The sequence below is a fragment of the Daphnia magna genome, linkage group LG2, assembly GCF_020631705.1.
Source record: "Daphnia magna isolate NIES linkage group LG2, ASM2063170v1.1, whole genome shotgun sequence".
Taxonomy (NCBI): domain Eukaryota; kingdom Metazoa; phylum Arthropoda; class Branchiopoda; order Diplostraca; family Daphniidae; genus Daphnia; species Daphnia magna.
In genome coordinates, this window is record NC_059183.1 from 18,477,178 (window position 1) to 18,496,042 (window position 18,865).

General features: G+C 39.4%; 3 protein-coding genes across 7 annotated transcripts; 2 read left to right on the forward strand and 1 right to left on the reverse strand.

Moving 5' to 3' along the window:
• Positions 1-3: 3 nt before the first annotated feature.
• Positions 4-6,712, reverse strand: LOC116915946 (WASH complex subunit 5). Of its 5 annotated transcripts, XR_004390344.2 has the most exons (22): positions 6,447-6,711; positions 6,284-6,374; positions 6,027-6,218; positions 5,737-5,957; positions 5,440-5,665; positions 5,084-5,375; positions 4,922-5,020; positions 4,655-4,810; positions 4,474-4,593; positions 4,018-4,401; positions 3,854-3,957; positions 3,575-3,791; positions 3,236-3,509; positions 3,009-3,171; positions 2,830-2,932; positions 2,578-2,761; positions 2,125-2,502; positions 1,612-2,037; positions 977-1,150; positions 716-908; positions 416-653; positions 4-334 (listed from the first exon to the last, which is right to left on the reverse strand). XR_004390344.2 is itself a non-coding variant. In XM_032921107.2 (18 exons), the coding sequence occupies exons 1-17, from the start codon at positions 6,569-6,571 to the stop codon at positions 2,121-2,123; spliced, it is 3,333 nt and encodes a 1,110-aa protein (XP_032776998.2). In that variant the 5' UTR covers positions 6,572-6,711; the 3' UTR covers positions 1,907-2,037; positions 2,098-2,120. The 5 variants fall into 5 exon arrangements, 3 of the variants coding, with proteins under 3 accessions (XP_045024786.1, XP_032776998.2, XP_045024788.1); XR_006642962.1 differs by having other exon boundaries at positions 4,922-5,375; XM_032921107.2 differs by lacking the exons at positions 4-334; positions 416-653; positions 716-908; positions 977-1,150 and having other exon boundaries at positions 1,907-2,037; positions 2,098-2,502.
• A 280-nt stretch (positions 6,713-6,992) lies between these two features.
• On the forward strand, positions 6,993-11,984 carry LOC116915949 (alpha-1,3-mannosyl-glycoprotein 4-beta-N-acetylglucosaminyltransferase B). Its single transcript, XM_045168859.1, has 12 exons — positions 6,993-7,181; positions 8,702-8,895; positions 8,955-9,095; positions 9,324-9,488; positions 9,576-9,709; positions 9,963-10,009; positions 10,089-10,399; positions 10,475-10,599; positions 10,666-10,773; positions 10,839-11,169; positions 11,238-11,356; positions 11,410-11,984. The coding sequence occupies exons 2-12, from the start codon at positions 8,796-8,798 to the stop codon at positions 11,434-11,436; spliced, it is 1,608 nt and encodes a 535-aa protein (XP_045024794.1). The 5' UTR covers positions 6,993-7,181; positions 8,702-8,795; the 3' UTR covers positions 11,437-11,984.
• Positions 11,985-14,758: 2,774 nt separating this feature from the next.
• LOC123469675 (chymotrypsin B-like) lies at positions 14,759-16,740 on the forward strand. The gene is made up of 7 exons (XM_045168863.1): positions 14,759-15,131; positions 15,228-15,322; positions 15,431-15,575; positions 15,731-15,878; positions 16,030-16,172; positions 16,256-16,340; positions 16,423-16,740. The coding sequence occupies exons 2-7, from the start codon at positions 15,237-15,239 to the stop codon at positions 16,506-16,508; spliced, it is 693 nt and encodes a 230-aa protein (XP_045024798.1). The 5' UTR covers positions 14,759-15,131; positions 15,228-15,236; the 3' UTR covers positions 16,509-16,740.
• Positions 16,741-18,865: the final 2,125 nt, after the last annotated feature.

Consider the following 18,865-nt stretch of genomic DNA (forward strand, 5'->3'; position numbering starts at 1 on the left):
AGCAATGTTTTGAATGGCACTGTGCTTTTTTGCGATTGTAGTTTATAAATATGTCATACGTTAACAGCATCGAACGAGTATTATTGACTAACAAACGAATAGGAAATGGATATCAATATTTTAACGTCAGCGAAAAATAGACAATAAACGCCGATACAAATAGGAAACAATTGACTAAAGGCAGAGATCGATATAGATACGTAAAAACAGCAGCGTTCCATGGTGACATTTCCTCCAAACGAATGGCAGAGTTTAATCCAGCTACCAAGGAGAACAGTTGAATGACGTAGGGTAGACTCAACGTTAGCCACGTCAGAAACACAATTTGAGACACCTGTTCAGTGGATGAAGTAATGGTACATCAGTGACGTACTATAAAGCGATATGATTAATGCAATGTTTTGCATAATGATACCGAGGAGATGATGACGTGGAAAAGTCTTCTATGATGATCTTTGTAAAGTAAGAGTTTCCCATTAATGCTCAGCTCTCTTTCGTGCTTCAACACTTGCATTTGACGGTGGCAAGTTATCAGGATGTGCGGGATTCGCTTAACGGTTAGAGTTACAGGCCGGAGATAGAAGAAGAGAATCCAAAAGAAGCTGATCATGGTTTCGTCCAGCTTGGCGAATGGGGAAGCCTTTAAAAAACACCTGTACAACCGAGAATTTGACGCAATTAAAAGTGGGGAAGCGTAAACTTTGGGCAGTATTACATTTGAAATGCTGAGCTGTAATGGTAGATGTTCCATGCTGCTAAAGATGATATTGTAGAAACAACCCAGCTTCTGATAATTACCAAATACACGGATCGATTTTCATAGAGCCTGAACTGATGGTCAGCCATACGTTTCCTTTCGATTTGACTTCGGTACAACGAATCAAATCCCAACGTCAAAGAGAACAAAGCTGTGCGGAAATAAAAAAACAAAACGTAATAGAATGAAATTCGGAATCTCTGGTGACCTTTTACTTACTCAGGATACCATTCCACCTGCAAAGTTCGCAGTCTTCTTTTGGTTTGTATGCACCGATAAGGGCTAAAATGCCGTTCGAAAAGCAAAAAAATAACAGGTAAACATTGGCTTCGTTAGGCCAGTACAAAGCCAGACCAAGGATTAGGAATCCATAGCAAACCAGGGCGGTCAACTCTGTAAGAAATTTGTTCGAATACACAATTATTAAGGTTTTCTAGATAGATGTGGATTATCCTATTTTCTCGCAGCGGAGGCTTTGACCCCAGTGCCCTTGCTGCAACACAATACGTGCGGAAAACAGTTTCATGGCACAGCGGAAAGAAATTAAATTCTATTGAAGAAGCAATGTATCGCATTTCGGTTGGTTACGATAGTCATAGCCTCTATTAGTGGTATATTGTAGCAAGAATAGATAAACATTTTGATTTCACTAGTTATAGTTGTTGTTAGATTATCCAGCTATCCTATCACTACAGATAAACATAAGATCAAAAATGATACCAAAAACTCAATAGTATTTTTTTAAAAATACAATAGGATACACAATTGTAAGGAATGGATAGGACATCGTATTCCGTCGAGAGAAAACAAAGATAACAGAAACTGCCAAAGACAAACTGAAATTTGACACTCACCCAGCACACATGCGATTTGATCGTATTCCATCCCTCGTACTGACTTTGAGTGAATGGTTTTTTTTTCCAAAGCATTGACTATGAGAGCAGGCTGTGGCAAATTGGTTTACACGAGGGGAAAGAAGCCTAACAACCGGAAAGAGCCTATGATTTCATTCCGCAAGGGAACGTGAATGCTACTCGGCAGCACGCCGCTAACTGACTAAAGTCAACCAGTACGACTGCAACACTTTTCCATTATGCAAAACAACTAAAGGCCACAAAAAGCTTTATCACGCCATCGACGTTTTATATAGCGACCAAACACCTTCGTTGAGTAGACTGTTTAAAAAGGCACGGCTAATCAATCCGCACTTTTCCCATTGCTCCAGCAACGCTAGTGTAGTTCCGCTTTCGCTTGGAATTTCCATAAGGTTCTCTTTATTGCTAGAAAGAGAAACAAAAAATCGATAAACAACCAAACCTACAACAACCTTTTTTTTTTACCACAAACTGAAAGCGCAATTTGATTACCTCGCTCCAAACTCCAAGTGAGAACGAGCAAATTGGATTAAGAGACTGCAGCATGCCTGTGTGCTAGCAGAGCCCAGGTGACGAAACAATGTAGCACTTCCGATCACAAAGGGAGTGCCGTCCGCGCCGTCCTGAGGGCGTTTCGACACTAGACTAGCAAGTTGTTTGCTGTACGTAAACTTGTGTACGTTCGACACGATAAACAAAAGCAATAAATGAGGTATGTAGGGTAAGTCGAGACTATGTGTAGCAACGTAGATCTTCTCGAATGGCTCATAGAGGCCCGACCAATGCAAATACTCTGCCAACTCGGGGAGCAATGACGTTGAAATCGAACTGGAACTTTTGTCGCGACGCACTACGTCGTTTACTACTGATCTAGAATTCACAATGCAGTTCGTATTAGATTATGAATCACGTTGCTAGCGGAACGTATTGACTAAACAATCTTACAAGCTGAGAGTTTCCAATGCTTGCCAAAGAAGTCCGGAATCGAACGATGCGGTAGACTTTAGTTGTTGAGAGCACGAGCGCCTCAGCAACTGTAACTGACCAATTTTCAGTACACGATCAAGGAGCGTCTGAAAAGACTTGTGAAAACGAGTGCAGTAAGTCCCATATGTTTTACTTGGTTGGCCTGTTAAATGATAAAGTTAACATTACTGAGGTGTTATTAAGTTAAATAATGTCAAGTTCAACACAAACCGAGGATTGTTGTTGTGGGTGCGGTTAGATGATCAAACTCTGCAAGAACTTCCAAAGAATCTTGATGGCGGAAAACTTCCTTCTTTAAATCACTAAAAAGGTTCTGTTGTCCCATAATCGAGTAAACAATATTGGATAATATTTCTACGTAAAGCGAATCAAGAAATCAATATTATTACAGTTAATTCGGTGGTGATCATAAAGGCAAAAAGAGTGTCTAATCCAGCCAATCCTGATGTACTTAAAGCTTGTTCAAGCTGGGAGAACAGTAGAAAGTTCAATACTTCTGCTTGCGATTTGCTGTCATACCAAGTGTTTGTGGAAGGAACAAAGGTTGTTGTTCTAAACAGAAATTAGCGGGTTTACTTGATGAGAGTTGTACGAGTAGAAAAAAATAGAAAGCTACTTGGGATCGGTGATGCGAAGAATTTCCCGGGCTAGTCGCCCAATGAACGTTGCCGAATGAGGATCATTTGAAGGAAGCCGAGGAATTGGCACAGCAGTGGACTGGAATTTACTCTGCCAGTCTTGAATGTGATCAGTTTGAAATGTATTGCATTCTTGCTCGACATTGTACCCCACGATTCGTGCTGTTTCCTCTTGAAACATACGAAGACCCTGAATTCGCACATAGTCTTGAATGTACTCGAAGGATTTCCGGAGACCCTCCATGGTTTCACCTTTAAAGATAAACAAAGGTATTTTACAATCACATTAATAGAAACAGGCATTTTCTAAAAACAACCTAAACTGGTTAGTTTGTGAGCGAGATCACTATTCCTGGCTTTAGCATTGAAAGAGAGCGAGTCGTGCATAGCCTTTACCATTCTGCGTACTAATTCTCGGCGTATGCCCTCTTCCAGTAGTCGCTTAGGATCAAGACGGACAATTCCAACCAAAGTTGTTTTCATGGCTAATATACCTTCGGTGAACGTAGAAACAGATTCTGTTAGCTTAGCAACCTGAAAATGAATTAGTCCATAGTTAAAAGAGGAAAACTCATATTTTTTAATTGGCGACATACTTGAAATCGCTGATCGAGCTGTGCGTAGTCCTTAAGTTTGTCCTTATCCAGTCTCATAGGCATCTCTTTGATAACGTTTGTCTGAAGCTGTACAATCTGTTCGACTAATTTCATTTAGAAAATTAATACTTGAATATAGATGTTGCTTTTTTTTGTTTGGCTACCTAGGGCAAACATGGACTGTGGAATGATATGTAATACATGGCGAATGTAAGAGACGAGTTCAGTTGAATAGTACTGTGAAACGGAAACCAAATCAGCACTTCGTGCTTGGTTTATGCGCATTAGTGGTAGGTCGAGAGCGGAAGACAATTTCAGGAAAGTTGCTCGTAGACGGCCAACGAGACTTGGGTCTTTTCGTATAGCTGTTTGCATGTGACTGGTGTAGGAATCGATGATAAGCCAAGCATAGCTTAGATCAGAGACTATCTGAAGAGTAATGAGGAAGTCTTCTCGGATGTTTGCGGTGCGTATCATTTGATGTAACTGACGCCGCGTTTCCGTCAAAAACTGCTTGACCTGTAACTGGGAATCGAGCTGATGAAATTCTGGATTGAAAAAGTCAGAAAAGATGAATACATTAAACTGTGTGCTGCAATGGAGACATTTCAATATACTACCTTGAACTTCTTCGAGAGCAGAGATCAGCTGAACCATTTTACGGCCGGAAGCTGTGCCTTCCTCGTAGTTCAATGCTTCTACCTGTTGGGCAATCTCACGAAGCCATAACTGAAGACTCTCTTAAATACAAACAAAAAACATGAACATTCATAATGAATTAAATACGAAATATATATTAACCATTTTTTTCGACTCGGCTCAACGGCTTTGCCCCACTGAAAACGTCCGCCAACTCTGTCAGTCGTTCTATACATTCCTTTTTGCATAGAAGCCATTTGGAACGTTTTTCGGTCAATAGAATTCGGAACGTTTCTCGGACATTCAATTCGAGTTCCGCTGCAAAAATATCAGTAATCACATTAGTCTTGTCATTTGCTTCGCTGACCGAGTAGTAAAATGGCCTAACACCACTACACTACACTACGTAACTAGTTTACGAGCAATTACCGCAGTCGAGCAGTAACTCGAACACTGGAACTGGCTGATATTTTGTGTCAAGAAGAACTTGGTCTCGTACTTGCCGGCATTTTTTTAGCGATTCTGCCCCTACATGATAGACACTATGAAATATCGATATTACTTCAAAGTTATACGAGTTATTCCTATTACCAGCAGTTAACGTATTGGTATGTAAAAGCATCCAGCGTAAAGTAACGTTCGATTGTCGGATCAAATTGATAAGTTTTTGCATATTGTCCAAAAGGAATTCTTCTGTCAATACCCCTTCTTTGAGTAACTGATGCAAATGCTTTATAAGTTGTTCCATTTGGTTGCAATGTTTGATTGAGCATTCTTTCACATTTGCGGCCTGGATTGTATTGCTTAGCGCCATGCGTGCAGCTTTGTAGGGCTCCCATACTTCGACCAAGTTGAAGATTAAACCCATGTACACGCTAGTAACCTATGCCAGTTGACCATTATGTTAGTTTTTTTTTAAATTATTATCATTATAGTGTCAATCTCACCCAGTTGTCTGGAAAGAATTTATCAACGATTTCTCTCATTTTTGCTGTTTGGTTGTGCAGAATGTCGGGTGTAAAGTAAAGACAAATCACGAGCATAGCTGCTTGCTGAGCAAGTGCTGTACTCCGGTGATCAGGATGTGGATGTGTTGCAATTTGATGGTATATGTCATCTGATCTCAAATGACCTATTACAACATCCAAATAAACTGGAACAATGGAAATGCGTCTGTAAGAAAAAGAGTCAGCCGCGTAAGGTAAAGAAGTCCAATAAATTTTATAGCTACTAATATATTTTACCTGAAGTATTCTTCTGGATAATGTTGAGGTTTTCTTCCTGGTTGAGATTTCAAAAATCCTGTCGAGCGTAGCAGCTGACATACTTCATCTAACTTTGAATTAGAATGGGTTCTTTGTACAGAATATCTATAGTAAGAGACTAGCATGCGCTCCCTGACAGGTCCATCTATGTGGGTGTCAGTGACTAACAGCATGATGCCATATAGGTAAAGTGCCTCACACTGCCAAAGAATTGTGTTAAGTATCAGCAGAGTTTCATAGATTTTCAAATGTAATATGATCAAACCAACCATTAGCTGCTTTCCCTCATCATTCAAAAAAACTGTTTCAAGAGTTTGTTGAATGTACATGCCTTCTTCAACTTCATGGAGAAAAGCATTTAGGTCACAAACATACTTGTGGACACTTTCAAATGCTAGATAAAACCTGGTCAGAATCTCTATGTAATTTTTACGCAATTCCTCATCTAATTCCATGAGGAGCTATGTTAGAAAGATATTTTCAGCTGAAAACAAGTATTTTACATGAAATTAAACAACCAATTTACATCATTTCCATTAATTTTTGAATCAAATGCATCCTGTTCTTTGAAATATCGGAAATCAATTATAATTTCGTGATACTTATTTTGATCAGACCTGTCATGGGACAAAAATTTTAAATGTCTGAAAAAAAAATGTTTGGGTCAGTAAATAATTAATAGTTATTACTGAAAAATTGGTGGAATGAAGTCCTTCAGACGTAGCAGCTCGGCTATGATTGCATGGCCTCGAGATACTAAGCGTAGAAGAGTCTGACCACATAAATTGTTATCAGCTAAAAAATCTTCCGCCATAGTTCAGCTAAAACTTTAGCAGTTTACACTGACTACGGATGTAATGCCTAGCACACCAATAATAAACACTGTCCCAAAATAGTGCCGTGAATAGGTAATGTTTACGTTTTCTGAAGTTGTCAAATGTCAATAGACGCTCGCGATTACGGCCCGGGCCCACATGTTGAACACGTTTCCCAAATAGGATAGATGGCTCTGCCTGTGAGCCAATATTTAACAAAATCTCAGAACTCTTTGCTTAAACATTTACGCTAGTACGTAAAAAAAATTTAAGAAATTGAATATTTACGTTTTATTAGTAATACTACACACATAAACTTTTTGAGATTGGTCGTGTCTATCCATGCTTCCAATAGCTGTAATCCTTAGAGCCTCAAGGGCCTTGTGTTACTATAGCATTCATAAGAATGAAAGTAGTTCGATGAGGCAGTCTGCTTCGTGAGTATGTCGTGAACGAAAGTGTTCAATGGTTTGTCACTCATAGCTGGGAAACTCAGAAGATTTTTAATCTAGTTGCAGTGTTTTGTACCATGGAGTTGTGCTTTATAACACTGTGAAATCATCTAGTTCTTCGTTGGTTTCCGATTGTTCAGCCTTCATAAATTGAAATGTTAGTATTTACTTTGAAACGTTGTCGAAAGAATTAATACTCATTTTGAAAACTCATGTGCATCACCTGCCTTGGTTTCCGGTTCACCGTTACTTTCCCTTACACAACTAACTCCACGTTCCAATGTGCTCATTTCTCCTTTTCTCTTTCTTTCTCCTTCTTCTCCCCTCGTCACGTTTTCGTTTTTTATTGCATTCACCATCTCATGAAATGCGTTATGCAAGAATCAAAGACATCATTGTTCATCCAGGAGTTCTACAGTATTATCGCCGGATGATAGATTACAACGGAATGCTCTGTTTCACAAGCGGTTAGGGCTACAGGCTGGCGCGTATATGAATTAAATATTTGTTTCAATCAGAACCCTCATTCTGCCTCCCGCAAGGAAAACTTTTAACGTTTTTACGGTCGGTCAAAGTTATTTAGCCGCACGGGTCCGGGAAACTGTGGTTTTGAAAGAACGATTCCAAAAGTTGTTCTTTCTTAATAACTGCGGTTAGCTCGTTGGGCAGCTTTAGCAACGTTTTCTCCCTACAAACTTATTGAACCAACTATTCGTGAACTGCGTTGCTAAAAAAGTGGAACAGCCACTTGAGATACGACAACTCAAGTGGTTCTAAACTAGAAAATAAGGGCTAAAACCCTTAAAATTCGTTTGTATCTTGGATGAAAATGCATCTGGTTTCTCCTCCAACTATTAGAGAAAACTGTGGAAGAGAAAAGCTGATGGCAACACACACTCTGGTTTGTTTTCGTTTTGCCTACTTGGGCGATTCGTTCCCCTCTCCATGTACACAAGCTTTGTGCTATATCTCTCCTCTCGCTATCTGGGGATCCAACCTTTTCTTTTGATTCCCTATCTCACTGCGCTCTCTCGACCAATCGATCGGTTTGGTCGGGAGCGTGAAGAAAAGATGTGAAAAGAAAAAAAATAGTGTCTCTTACCGAGACTGATTAAATCGTTGACATTTCATGCGGTTTTTGACATTTTCTCTTTGCCATTTACCCAGGAGTCTGTTGACTTATTTCGTCCCTGTATCACGGGGATATTGCTTTTCGTAAAGTTGCAAAGCATATGACGAAAAGAAGATGCAAAAGTTTATCTTTTACGGTAAAGAGCTTTTGACTTTCTTCCTAATTGACTTTCTCTCCAATCTTCTTCTCGTACCAAAAAGTCATGAGACAAACTCGTGAAAGTTGAATAACGTAGAGGTCAAAGCTTTCTCCTTTTGCCAAATGAATGAGACAGTTTCTGTTGAAACAAAAACAAACCAAAAATATTGAAATTTGTAGTCGAGTTCGTCATAGTTCTGATACGCTCCGCTGGTTCGGGGCTCGTTCGGGGGAGACACCTGCACGTATATGTCGGTTATCGGTATTGTTGACGGATCAGTGGACGTTAGTGATAAGGCAAGCATTTAATACATTGTTCTGCTGTGGTTAGAGTTTTCCGATCAGTTCATGCTTTTATACGGCAGCAGTTATCGCGCCAGTAACATAAATATTTTTTTAAATTTCAGGTGGTGCCGTGACAGAGGCGTGTCTAGGGTGGCTACCCTGTAAATTTGAGTCAACGTGATCATTTCGTCCGTCTCATAGCCACTTCCACGCGAAATGTTAAGCGGCGGCCGAATTTTTCGTAAAAAATTGGCTCTCATTTTGTTGGCCGTCTTTTGTGTCCCCTTCACCGTCATTCTTCTGCATCGAGACGACAGTAATAACACGACACGTTTTTACTTTCTCACGTAGCTAATCTTTTTTTCAATGGAAAAGATGGAGCTCGTTTGGAGGATGAGCTTACCTCGGAAATTGCTCAACTTCGGCAACGTGTCGCGCAGGTCGAAATGATCAACCAGGCCCGGCGCAGGGATTTGGCTCTATTGACTCAATACGTCAATCGATCTCTACCATGGAGTAAGTTCATTCTTCTTAGTACCACACATTCGTCTCGTATTCCATGTCACCTGTTTCGATTCGTTTGTTTCAATAGCCGTGAATTGTTTACGAATGGAATCCCAAATCTTGATGCATTTCTTTGACAGTAACGTAAATTGAACTCCCATAGCAACTTGATGTCGGTGCAGTCAACCGGTGGCATAGTAGCGCATTGATTGATTTATTCTTGATTTTTATTCTTGGCAGATAATACTAATGGGGACGAATTCCCAGAGCTCTCACGTCTGCTGTTGGATCCGGAACGCAGCCAAAATTTGCGTCTCCCAAACATTTTCTCATTTTTGCCTTACCTTCTTAACAACCCGCTCAGCACTGTGCCAGCTTTTGTCGCCGGTCAGGGCAAGATTCACGGTACTTCATTATGTTATGATAATAGTGTTGAGCATTTCAACATTTTTATTTTATTTTTTCCTGCATGGTTTTCTTTTTTTTTTACAGCGTCGATTGTGCTCGGTGTCCCGACGGTTAAACGCGAATCACAGTCGTACTTACTACCGACGTTGGCTAGTTTGATTGCATCCATGAACGAAGAAGAGAAGAATGATACTCTGATCATCGTTTTTATAGCAGAGGTAGAGTTGATTTTATTTTTTGTCCATGCACTAGCTATTTGGTTGGATAGTTCAATTAGAAAATGTTTTGAAACGTTTTCTGCAATCCTTAGATACCAAGTTGCATTGAAAAAACGCCGTTCTAAGGTTCATTGTCCGAATATGAAAGATACCAGACAACCCTATCAATCACATTGAAACAATATTTTTAGATGCGTGCCTGTGTATTGTAAACATCGTATTTTATTATCATTGTTGAATTGACATATTGCAGACGGACATTGAGTACGTCACGGTGATAGCAGAGAAGATTAAGAAGCAGTAAGTGCTTGAGCCCATCATTGAGTCTACCTGTTTTCTTGGTTCGTCTTTGAAACGTTTCTCTTCGATTTCTGTTTAGGTTTGGAGATGCACTGCAGAGTGGACTTTTAGAAATCATATCGCCGCCATCTTCCTTCTATCCAGATTTGAACGAGCTGCGGGTCACGTTAAATGATCCTGTTGAGCGGGTCAAATGGCGGACGAAGCAAAATCTCGATTACGCTTTCTTAATGATGTATGCGCAATCGCGGGGGATGTATTATGTCCAGTTAGAAGACGATATACTCACAACATCCGGCTATGTTACTAAAATGAAAAATTTTGCCCTTAAAAAAGAGGCCATGAACCTCGACTGGTTTCTTTTGGACTTTTGCCAATTGGGATTCATTGGTATGAACTTCTTCTAAAGAATTTAAATTTTTTTCTTCCTTTTTTTTGGTACTTACTTGTCATTTTCTCTCGCAGGGAAAATGTTCAAGAGCACGGATTTAGCCTACATTATCCAGTTTGCCATAATGTTCCATAACGACAAGCCTGTTGATTGGCTACTGGATCCTATCATTGAAACCCGATACTGTCCTCACGATACGGTCAGAAAATGTGTGTAGTTTAAATTTAAAATTATTATTTTATTTTATTTACGATGCAATCCGCAGAAGAAATGCAATCAGATCAAGCTCCTAAAGTGGATACACTTTAAACCGTCGCTATTTCAACATGTGGGCACAACTTCATCACTCAAGGGCAAAGTGCAGAAACTTAAGGTATCAGTCCTGTGATATTCAACCCCTTCAGAGATGATCTCATCACCCAGTTCACACTTCATTAGGATAAGAATTTCGGCAAATTGGCACTGTTCACGCCGCACAAAAATCCATCGGCCAAAGTGACCTCGCCCATCAAAGCGTACAAGCAATTTACAATCCAACGAGCTTATCGAGGCGATTCATTTTTTTGGGGTCTCATGCCTCAAGCTGGCGACGATATTGTCTTCGAATTTCACACACCAGTTGCGCTTCATGGATACCGCCTGCGAAGTGGCAACCATGAGCACCCGTCGGATTTGTTGTACAACACGACGGTTGAAATACGGCCGGTCGATTTTGAACGAGTAAAAGAATCCCTAAAAATATCATCCAGTGAAAAATTTATTGGCGTCGGTGAGATTCTGAAAAAATCACGTGGGGAACGTATGTTATTTATATAAATCTGTGTATCTATTATTCAGGCGAGTTCAACGACCTCGGTATAGCAGAGGGTAAGATCGACGCCAGTCTGTTCGGACCAATCGGCGCTGTTCGTCTGGTTATTAAGAGTGCCAGTAAAAATTGGGTCATCATTTCCGAGGTAAGAAACTTTGACTTGAGCTTTGTAGTTTATTCATTGGTATTTTTGAGTAGATTATGTTTGACACTGGAGGTGGGTAGTAGATGGTGGAAGGATAGGATAAAACAACGATAAAAGTAAATACCAAAACCTTTCAGTGCCATTCTCCAACAATGAGCCAAAATCAGCTGAACGAGAAAAATGAAACAAACCTTTTAGAGCCCACGTTTGAAAATGGATGTGAGAGTTAAGAATTTATCTCTTTTTTTTGTCTTTCTGGTTTTGCTGAATACTATTTACATGAAATAACTTCACATGGCCGACAATCCTATACTGTACTTATAAGAAACGAATATGTTCTTTTTTGCTTGCGCCATCAGTAAATGTCATCCCGTGAGGAGGGACAAATTGGTCACTCGTGTTAATAAGACGTGATTGGTGACAGAATCATTAATACGCGGTCGACTCATGTGATTTCCATGTATGTAAAATTTAAAACCAGGCGTACGCTAATTAATTTTTATGTACATAATTTGTTGCTTTTGTAATTTGTTGTTTGTTGTACGGTGCTATTGGTTCTGATGTTGGTCTGAAAATAGTAACTCGTCTGTAATGTACAATAAACACGAGTGTTTTTGGTTTTTTTTAAGTGAGCAGACGTCATCTTAAAAAAAAAAAACACGGCTGGTCCGTGTTTGTGATTTACGAAATCCCGCAAGATGGCATTTGGGTACATTTGCTATTTTATGCTCGAAAAAGAAAAAAAAGTGGTATGAAGTGTCAACGTAACATCGTTCTCGATGATAAAGAAACAATCCTTTTATTATTCAAATGCGGGAATTGTGGGAGAGAACCGAACCAATTTTTGTTCGTTCTGGCCTTGAGCCAATTACATAAGTCACATCTGGGTGCTTTATTTTCTTGGAACTTGAAAGAATAATACGAACTACAGGACTACAGTAGTAAACTACTACAACGCCAGAATGATGATTAATTATTTTAGATCAGATTAGTTTCAGTACCGAGAAATAAAAGGGGGTCAAGATGCTGACAACTTTTGAATGAAATGTCTTCCGGATGGGTGAGCTCTGTCCCAGCTGTTCCCTCTGTACTGACAGACTTTTAAATTATCTGGATGCACACTGCTCATTTGGACGAGAATGAAAGACCACCATTGTTGGGAAAAAGGATACACACAAAAATGGTTCACCAGCAATCGGTAAACCCGATGTCTACGCCGGAGAAACTGCCGCCATTTTGAGTTGGGGAAGGTTAGGAGACGGTATATATATGGGCTAATAACTATTTTATCAATTGAAACAAAAAAATTTAATTAATAGAATAAAAAATGAACAGCTCTTTCTGTACATATGTCAGCTTATAATAATGTTGATTCGATTTGCGACACACAGACGAGGACTTTTCGCCTACGTTAATGCAAGCTAACGTTCCGATCATGACGAACGAGGAGTGCAGGAGAATCTACACGGAGCCTAGCCAAATTCCTAACCATATGATGTGCACCTCTAGTGCTTCATCCGATGCGTGCGAAGTATATGAATCGCAGAGAGTCATTGTGAAATTTCAAATGTTAATCGTCCTGTCCAAATTTCGTTTGCATGTACAGGGTGACAATGGCGGTCCGCTCGTCGTGAAATCTAAGGAAGACGGCGCATGGTACCAAGCCGGCATCGTCAGTTGGAGACGGGGTATAAGTGGAGTTTTCGTTATCGGCTTTTTATACATCATCGAATTTGTGTTTTTTAATGCTTGTTTTTACCGAAATTTTGTTCATCATGATCCCTTTCTATATGAAGGATGCAAGAGTGCGACTTATCCAGCAAGTGTTAACACGAGGGTGAATTGGCTAAGGGGATGGATTAACGGAAGCATGAAGAATTGATTGGCGTGATTATTTATACATCGTCACGCGTTCCAAAGGCTACATATGACACGACACACGGAGAAATGGCAAACCTGTTTGGAAAAGCAAATCATCGTGGCATAAATAACTTTGAGACTGGAAATTGCGGCGTACGGGCTGTGCAATAAAATTGACTTCCTCGTTCTTTATTCATAGACATTCAATTGATTTCATTCTTCGGATTACAAAGAAGCTATTCCTGCATGATGGGCTCTTAACATTTTTAGAAAAACAAATATCGTCCAAATAAAAACTGAATGAATTCGTTATTGGAATGAATATGGTTAGGGAATGAATATGGGACTATAATGATTTCCTGTTGAAATTAGTGCGTAGTAATAAACGTTTGCACTTTTCATTTCGCGATTCATTTTCATTTTACTTTTTGGCGACAAACTAATGAAAACGAAAATCAATGAACTTTATAAAAATATAAGGTGTGTATTATTAGGCCTTGCTATAAAGTGGACCAATAAATATAGTCTAGTAAGAATAACGCAACGATTGGCATGGAAGATTTGATCAAATCAATCCAACATTTCGTTAGAAGAGTCTCCGCTATCAAGGTTATATAGTCCATACTTTTGACACGGTCATCTATCAAGTGTATTGCGCAGTTGTTTTCGTTCTGAAATGACAAAACATTTTCTTTTCTTTTGTCTCCTGTTTCGCTTGGCAACTCATTTCAAAACCTGAAATACAAAACAAACTTGGACAAGTTGAAATGAGCGAGACTGATAAACTTAAAGAAATAGGTGTGGCACTACCAACTCTTATTGTTAATTTGCCAGCAAAAATGGCGATCGGGTGACTTTATTTGGGAATTTTTTTAAGGTCATCGGACGTAGTCTACACTGGCGAGCCAGCTGTTGAGTTCATATGTGATTCATTCTGTTACTCAAGTCCATTCCAAATCAAATGAAGGAACGCAAATTCACATTCTGATGATTCTCACGAACTGATTGGGAAATCAAAACATTCTGGTCAATCGTCGTTATTAAGAAAGGCAAATATTTCTTAGATCGTGTCATATCCTGTGTAATATAGGATAGCAACAAACAAACAAAGAACACACCGAGAATACTCGCTAGGGCGTTGTCCCGAATCATTTGAGACAAAAAGGGAAACCCCCTGAAATTGCAATTTTTTGGTGATGCCAGTGACATTGAACCCCCAATTTGGATGTTGTCACACCAGTAAAATTATATCGTTTCAAAAAAAAAGTTTTCTTTATTTTTCCAATGCAACAACTGGTGGGATCGCGACGGTTATCTACGTGAGCGAAAATTAAAAATCAAATGAAAACTAATTATTACCAAATAAAGGTAGCTTAGACTACTTGCAGTGTTGGCAGGGGCCATAACGTCCGCATGATTCTCATAAAAAGAGCGCGTGCTTGATAAATTTCTGTTAATGTTGCAACAACAACAATTATCTATAATGTATAGGGTCTAATACAATTTTTTGTTCTTTTTGATTGATTGAATTCTATAACAGTCGACCGGGCATCGGATGGCTCTTTTCTTGCAAAGAGTTTCCCGTTTAGCCAATCGGATTTGATGCCAATCAAAAATTTACTGAATGGCGGCCTCGTTCCTAATTCACACATCCCGTTCGTCGAGCCGATCGCATAAGTGAATTCGTACAGCATCAGCCTGCATCCGCAGCAGCAAAGGCCCGATTTTTTACAGCTGGTTGCACCATCCTTTCGTGTATGGTGGAGCCTATGCTATTCCGGCAATCGGTTCCATCAGGGCTGACCAGACACTCAAACAAGAAACCAAACAGAGCAGTATTACTTGTGGCGCTGGACCTGATCAAAATCGGATTATCAGTGGCACGGAAGCTACTCCGAATTCTTGGCCTTTCATAGTAAGCTTTTTTGTAGCGCTTTATATGATGAGCAACAAGATAATTATTGTAAAATTGAAAACCGCTTGATCTTCGTGTATTTCTTGTATATAATAGGTAGGTTTTATGAGACCTGGCAGTGGGTCCGTCAATTGCGGTGGATCTTTAATTTCTGAAACAAAAATTCTGACAGCAGCCCATTGTTTTGAACAGTAATAGATTTTGGCGTCTAATTATATGTTTATTGATGCACTTAGTCAACAGTTGCTCCCAAATGATTTATAATGATATATTATTCTCGGTTGATTTGTTGGTTATAGAATGTCCATGTTACAGTTGTCGCAATATGTTGTGAAACTTGGAATGCATATTCGTGGAGACGGGGACCAGAAAGGGGATGACGCGATAATGACGAGAAGAATCAGTCGCATTGCCCTTCATAAAGCATATCATAACAGAAATTTTGTAAGTTCCGATGTCTATATATTCTTCTTGAATTTATGCTTGAAATGAGTTGAAACATGTAGATAGACGCGACTTCTTCTAAGTCGTTTTTTTGCCTTCTTTTCAAGGCATTGTGTTCTCGTCTTAATTTTCTTTTTTCTTTTGTCGATTTGTAGGGCTTCGATATCGCCATTATAACAATGGACTCGCCCGTCACTTACTCGAAAGCCATTTCGCCCGTCTGCTTGGCACCTGAAAGTGGTGAACTCGACCTCTACACCGGAAAAAAGGCCTCCGTAATGGGATGGGGAAGGACAATACTCAGTAAAGGCTATACGCATTTATGAACACATTGCCAACAACGCGTGATCTCAATCAACTCACTTTCAAATAACCAATTTAATTTACTCTAACAAAAAAACCAAAATGGCTGTTATTTATGTATCAGCTTCATGTTTTGATTTGATTCACACAGATGTTATTGTTGGTTCGCAAAAGCTAATGCAAACTGAAGTTCCGATCATATCGAACGGCGAGTGCAGGCAGAACATGCCAAGTGTTGTCAATATTGTCAACCACATGCTGTGTGTCAGTGCTGCTCAATCCAGTACATGCCAAGTATGAAGCGTCGAGTAATTTTGAAATAGTCTATTTACAATCAACTAAACAAGCGGAAATTCGTTCTATACCTTTATTTAAAGGGTGACAGCGGTGGTCCGCTCGTTGTGCAATCTGAGCCGGGCGGTGCATGGCACCAAGTCGGCATCGCCAGTTTTGGACCGTTTGGTATGCAAATTTCGTTATTGCCGTTTTTATATACGTGTTGTTTATTTCTGATCTTTTATTCGTGATACGTTTTTGTATGTAGTATGCAAGGATCCTGATTTCCCTGCATCTGTTTCTACGAGGGTAAATTGGCTAAGAGGATGGATTAACGGAAACATCAAGAATTGATTGGCTTGATTATTTACACACCGTCACACGTTCAAAAGGCTATATATGTGACACGTCACACGGTGAAATGGTAAAACCTGTTTGGAAAAGCGCATAACTCTGAGATTCGAAAAATATCGCTAAGTTTTGTGCCATTATCCTTCATGATTTTCTCGGTTTCTATTTAAAAATTCAATTGCTGATTTTATTTAAAGCAAAAAGTAGCAAGTTTTTTTTGTTGTTCTGCAAATACCTTCTGTCTCGGCTTATAGCTTTTTAAATTTTCCAAAAAACAAATTTAAATCTGAATAAAAAAATTGCAAATCAAAACATTCAACTGGTGATTATTCATTTGACTTTCTTTCTAACAATTTTCTTATTGATTAGTATTAGGTGTGGCACATGGGATTGTCCACATCATCGTTATTTTTAAAAAAATGGCCATGGGTGACTATGAAGGGCATCTATAGCGTGTAGGCTACTAACGAACTAGTTGAATGATCTTGATCGGGCAGAAAAACGGTGCACCGAAATACCCGCAGCGCACAATCAAAACAACCCACACAAATTGGGTCGACCACCGACCCAAGCAACGCGGGGCCCAGTGCTAGTGAAAACGGGCTTACAACTTCGAAACCGATTTTCTCGCGCCAAATCTTACCTGAAATTCAAAATCCTCGCTCAATTTCGATTAAAACTGTTAAGTTTGGTCCAATACTGAGACATGTCCCAATTTTTCTAAATTTGGAAAAACAGCAAAGGCTATAGCCTTCCCACTTTTGCCATTCTGTGAATTGATTTCGGGTATTTTAGGTTTCCTGACACTTGACAATATTTCTATATCCACCACCTGTTCTAAAACTGCTTTTTCACGTGTTGTTTTTGTAATATTGTAATATTATACGTTCATCAAAATGAAATGTCTATCATTTTGCAAAAGGTATAAAAATTCATTTTTTAATTCATTCCTTGACAAAGTTAACGTCCATTTAGCTTCCAGGAACTGTTTGCGTTATATAAGCGCCACTTTAGAAGTAGTCTAACATGTCTGACAAATCAAAGTCGGCAATTCTTAAGAGTTTATTCAACAAGTCAAATAAACAAGCTCCGATCGCTTGACACTTACGATGATTGGCTTCAGGCGTTGCTATACTAGGAAAGGATACGCTATCAAAAACTACGCTACGAAACCGGTCCACAGACCCCAGCCGTTTCATCCCTCGGGCAAGTTCGACCAAGCTCCACCTGTTCCCATCTTGCGGGAATTCCCCCAGGACGAGTCTCAAGCTGTGTGGAACGCTGCTGTGCTGCAAGATACCTGACAAAGTAATGTCAGTTCTTTGTTCATCTTGTGTTGTGCTTTTTTTCCCCGCCATCATACTAATATAATATAGATATACAGGAAAGAAAACAACACACGCTCAGGTGTACAATATTCGGTACTAAATAACCTGATTGAGTTGCTAAAACATCGAGAAAGGTGGCAGGTGCGTTGTTTCCATATTAAGAGGTAACTTGAACCGGCATGAAAAATAAAGTCCTTGGCTCATGTCACTGACCTTCGCTCAATCCAAATAATTTGGATTCCATAATGAATGCACGTTCGACTTCGATTGAAATGAAATGAAAAGGCCAACAGAACCGAACAGCTTTACACGTTGTCTGATGTGCAATGACATCTTTAATGTCCTCAAGCCTTAGCAGTCGTCAAAGAAGTGATGACAACAACTTGGATAGCATAATATCGCCAGTCATTGGCAAACGCTGACTAAACTTGAACTTTTATAACTTGAAACGCATCATACACAGCATATAGGCTGGTATATAACAACATTGTAGATACGACGCCTCGACTTAGGTCTACCCTTTATTAAAATTGTTCAAAAAACCAGTTTCATTTGAATAACAACTGCTGCAAATCAAACATTTCATTGCTATATATACAAAGAAACTGCTAGACCTATAAAGAAAAATACTTGACTAATGACTATACGCTAAATGCTGCAGAAAAGTCCCCACGATAAATCGCTTTCAGTTTGTTTTTTGTTTTTGGCTTTTTCTTTTCCTGTTTGTCTAGGGTGTTTAAAAATTTTTGTCGTCGTTCGTTCTTGTCGTCTGATGTGCAACTCTCGTCGCCCCAACTGAAATGAGGCAAGAGGATTGAACAGGTTATGCAGAAGAACCTGGATTCAAAACATTAGATGCTTGACACACGGAATAATAGTCTATAGCCTATAATCGTTATGGACAAAGATAGCGAATGGTTTGAGAATTGAACTTGAAACTTGAAACACACACACACATTGATAACATCCTACTTTTAATTTGTTGCAAAGAAGTAAAGAAAAAAGAAATTTCTGAAAAAAATGGTCTCATTC

Bases quoted from the DNA above. Each gene is read 5' to 3' on its own strand.
- LOC116915946 (XM_045168851.1), bottom strand. From the start codon at position 6,571: ATGGCGGAAGATTTTTTAGCTGATAACAATTTATGTGGTCAGACTCTT. The intron at 4,402-4,473 runs GTAGTATATTGA...TTTTCAATCCAG, and splicing joins TGCTCTCGAAGAAGTTCAAG to AATTTCATCAGCTCGATTCC. The intron at 2,503-2,577 runs GTAAGATTGTTT...TGTGAATTCTAG, and splicing joins GCATTGGAAACTCTCAGCTT to ATCAGTAGTAAACGACGTAG.
- LOC116915949 (XM_045168859.1), top strand. From the start codon at position 8,796: ATGTTAAGCGGCGGCCGAATTTTTCGTAAAAAATTGGCTCTCATTTTG. The intron at 9,710-9,962 runs GTAGAGTTGATT...GACATATTGCAG, and splicing joins TCATCGTTTTTATAGCAGAG to ACGGACATTGAGTACGTCAC. The intron at 10,400-10,474 runs GTATGAACTTCT...TTTCTCTCGCAG, and splicing joins TTGCCAATTGGGATTCATTG to GGAAAATGTTCAAGAGCACG.
- LOC123469675 (XM_045168863.1), top strand. From the start codon at position 15,237: ATGAGACCTGGCAGTGGGTCCGTCAATTGCGGTGGATCTTTAATTTCT. The intron at 15,879-16,029 runs GTAAAGGCTATA...TGATTCACACAG, and splicing joins ATGGGGAAGGACAATACTCA to ATGTTATTGTTGGTTCGCAA. The intron at 16,341-16,422 runs GTATGCAAATTT...TTTTGTATGTAG, and splicing joins CGCCAGTTTTGGACCGTTTG to TATGCAAGGATCCTGATTTC.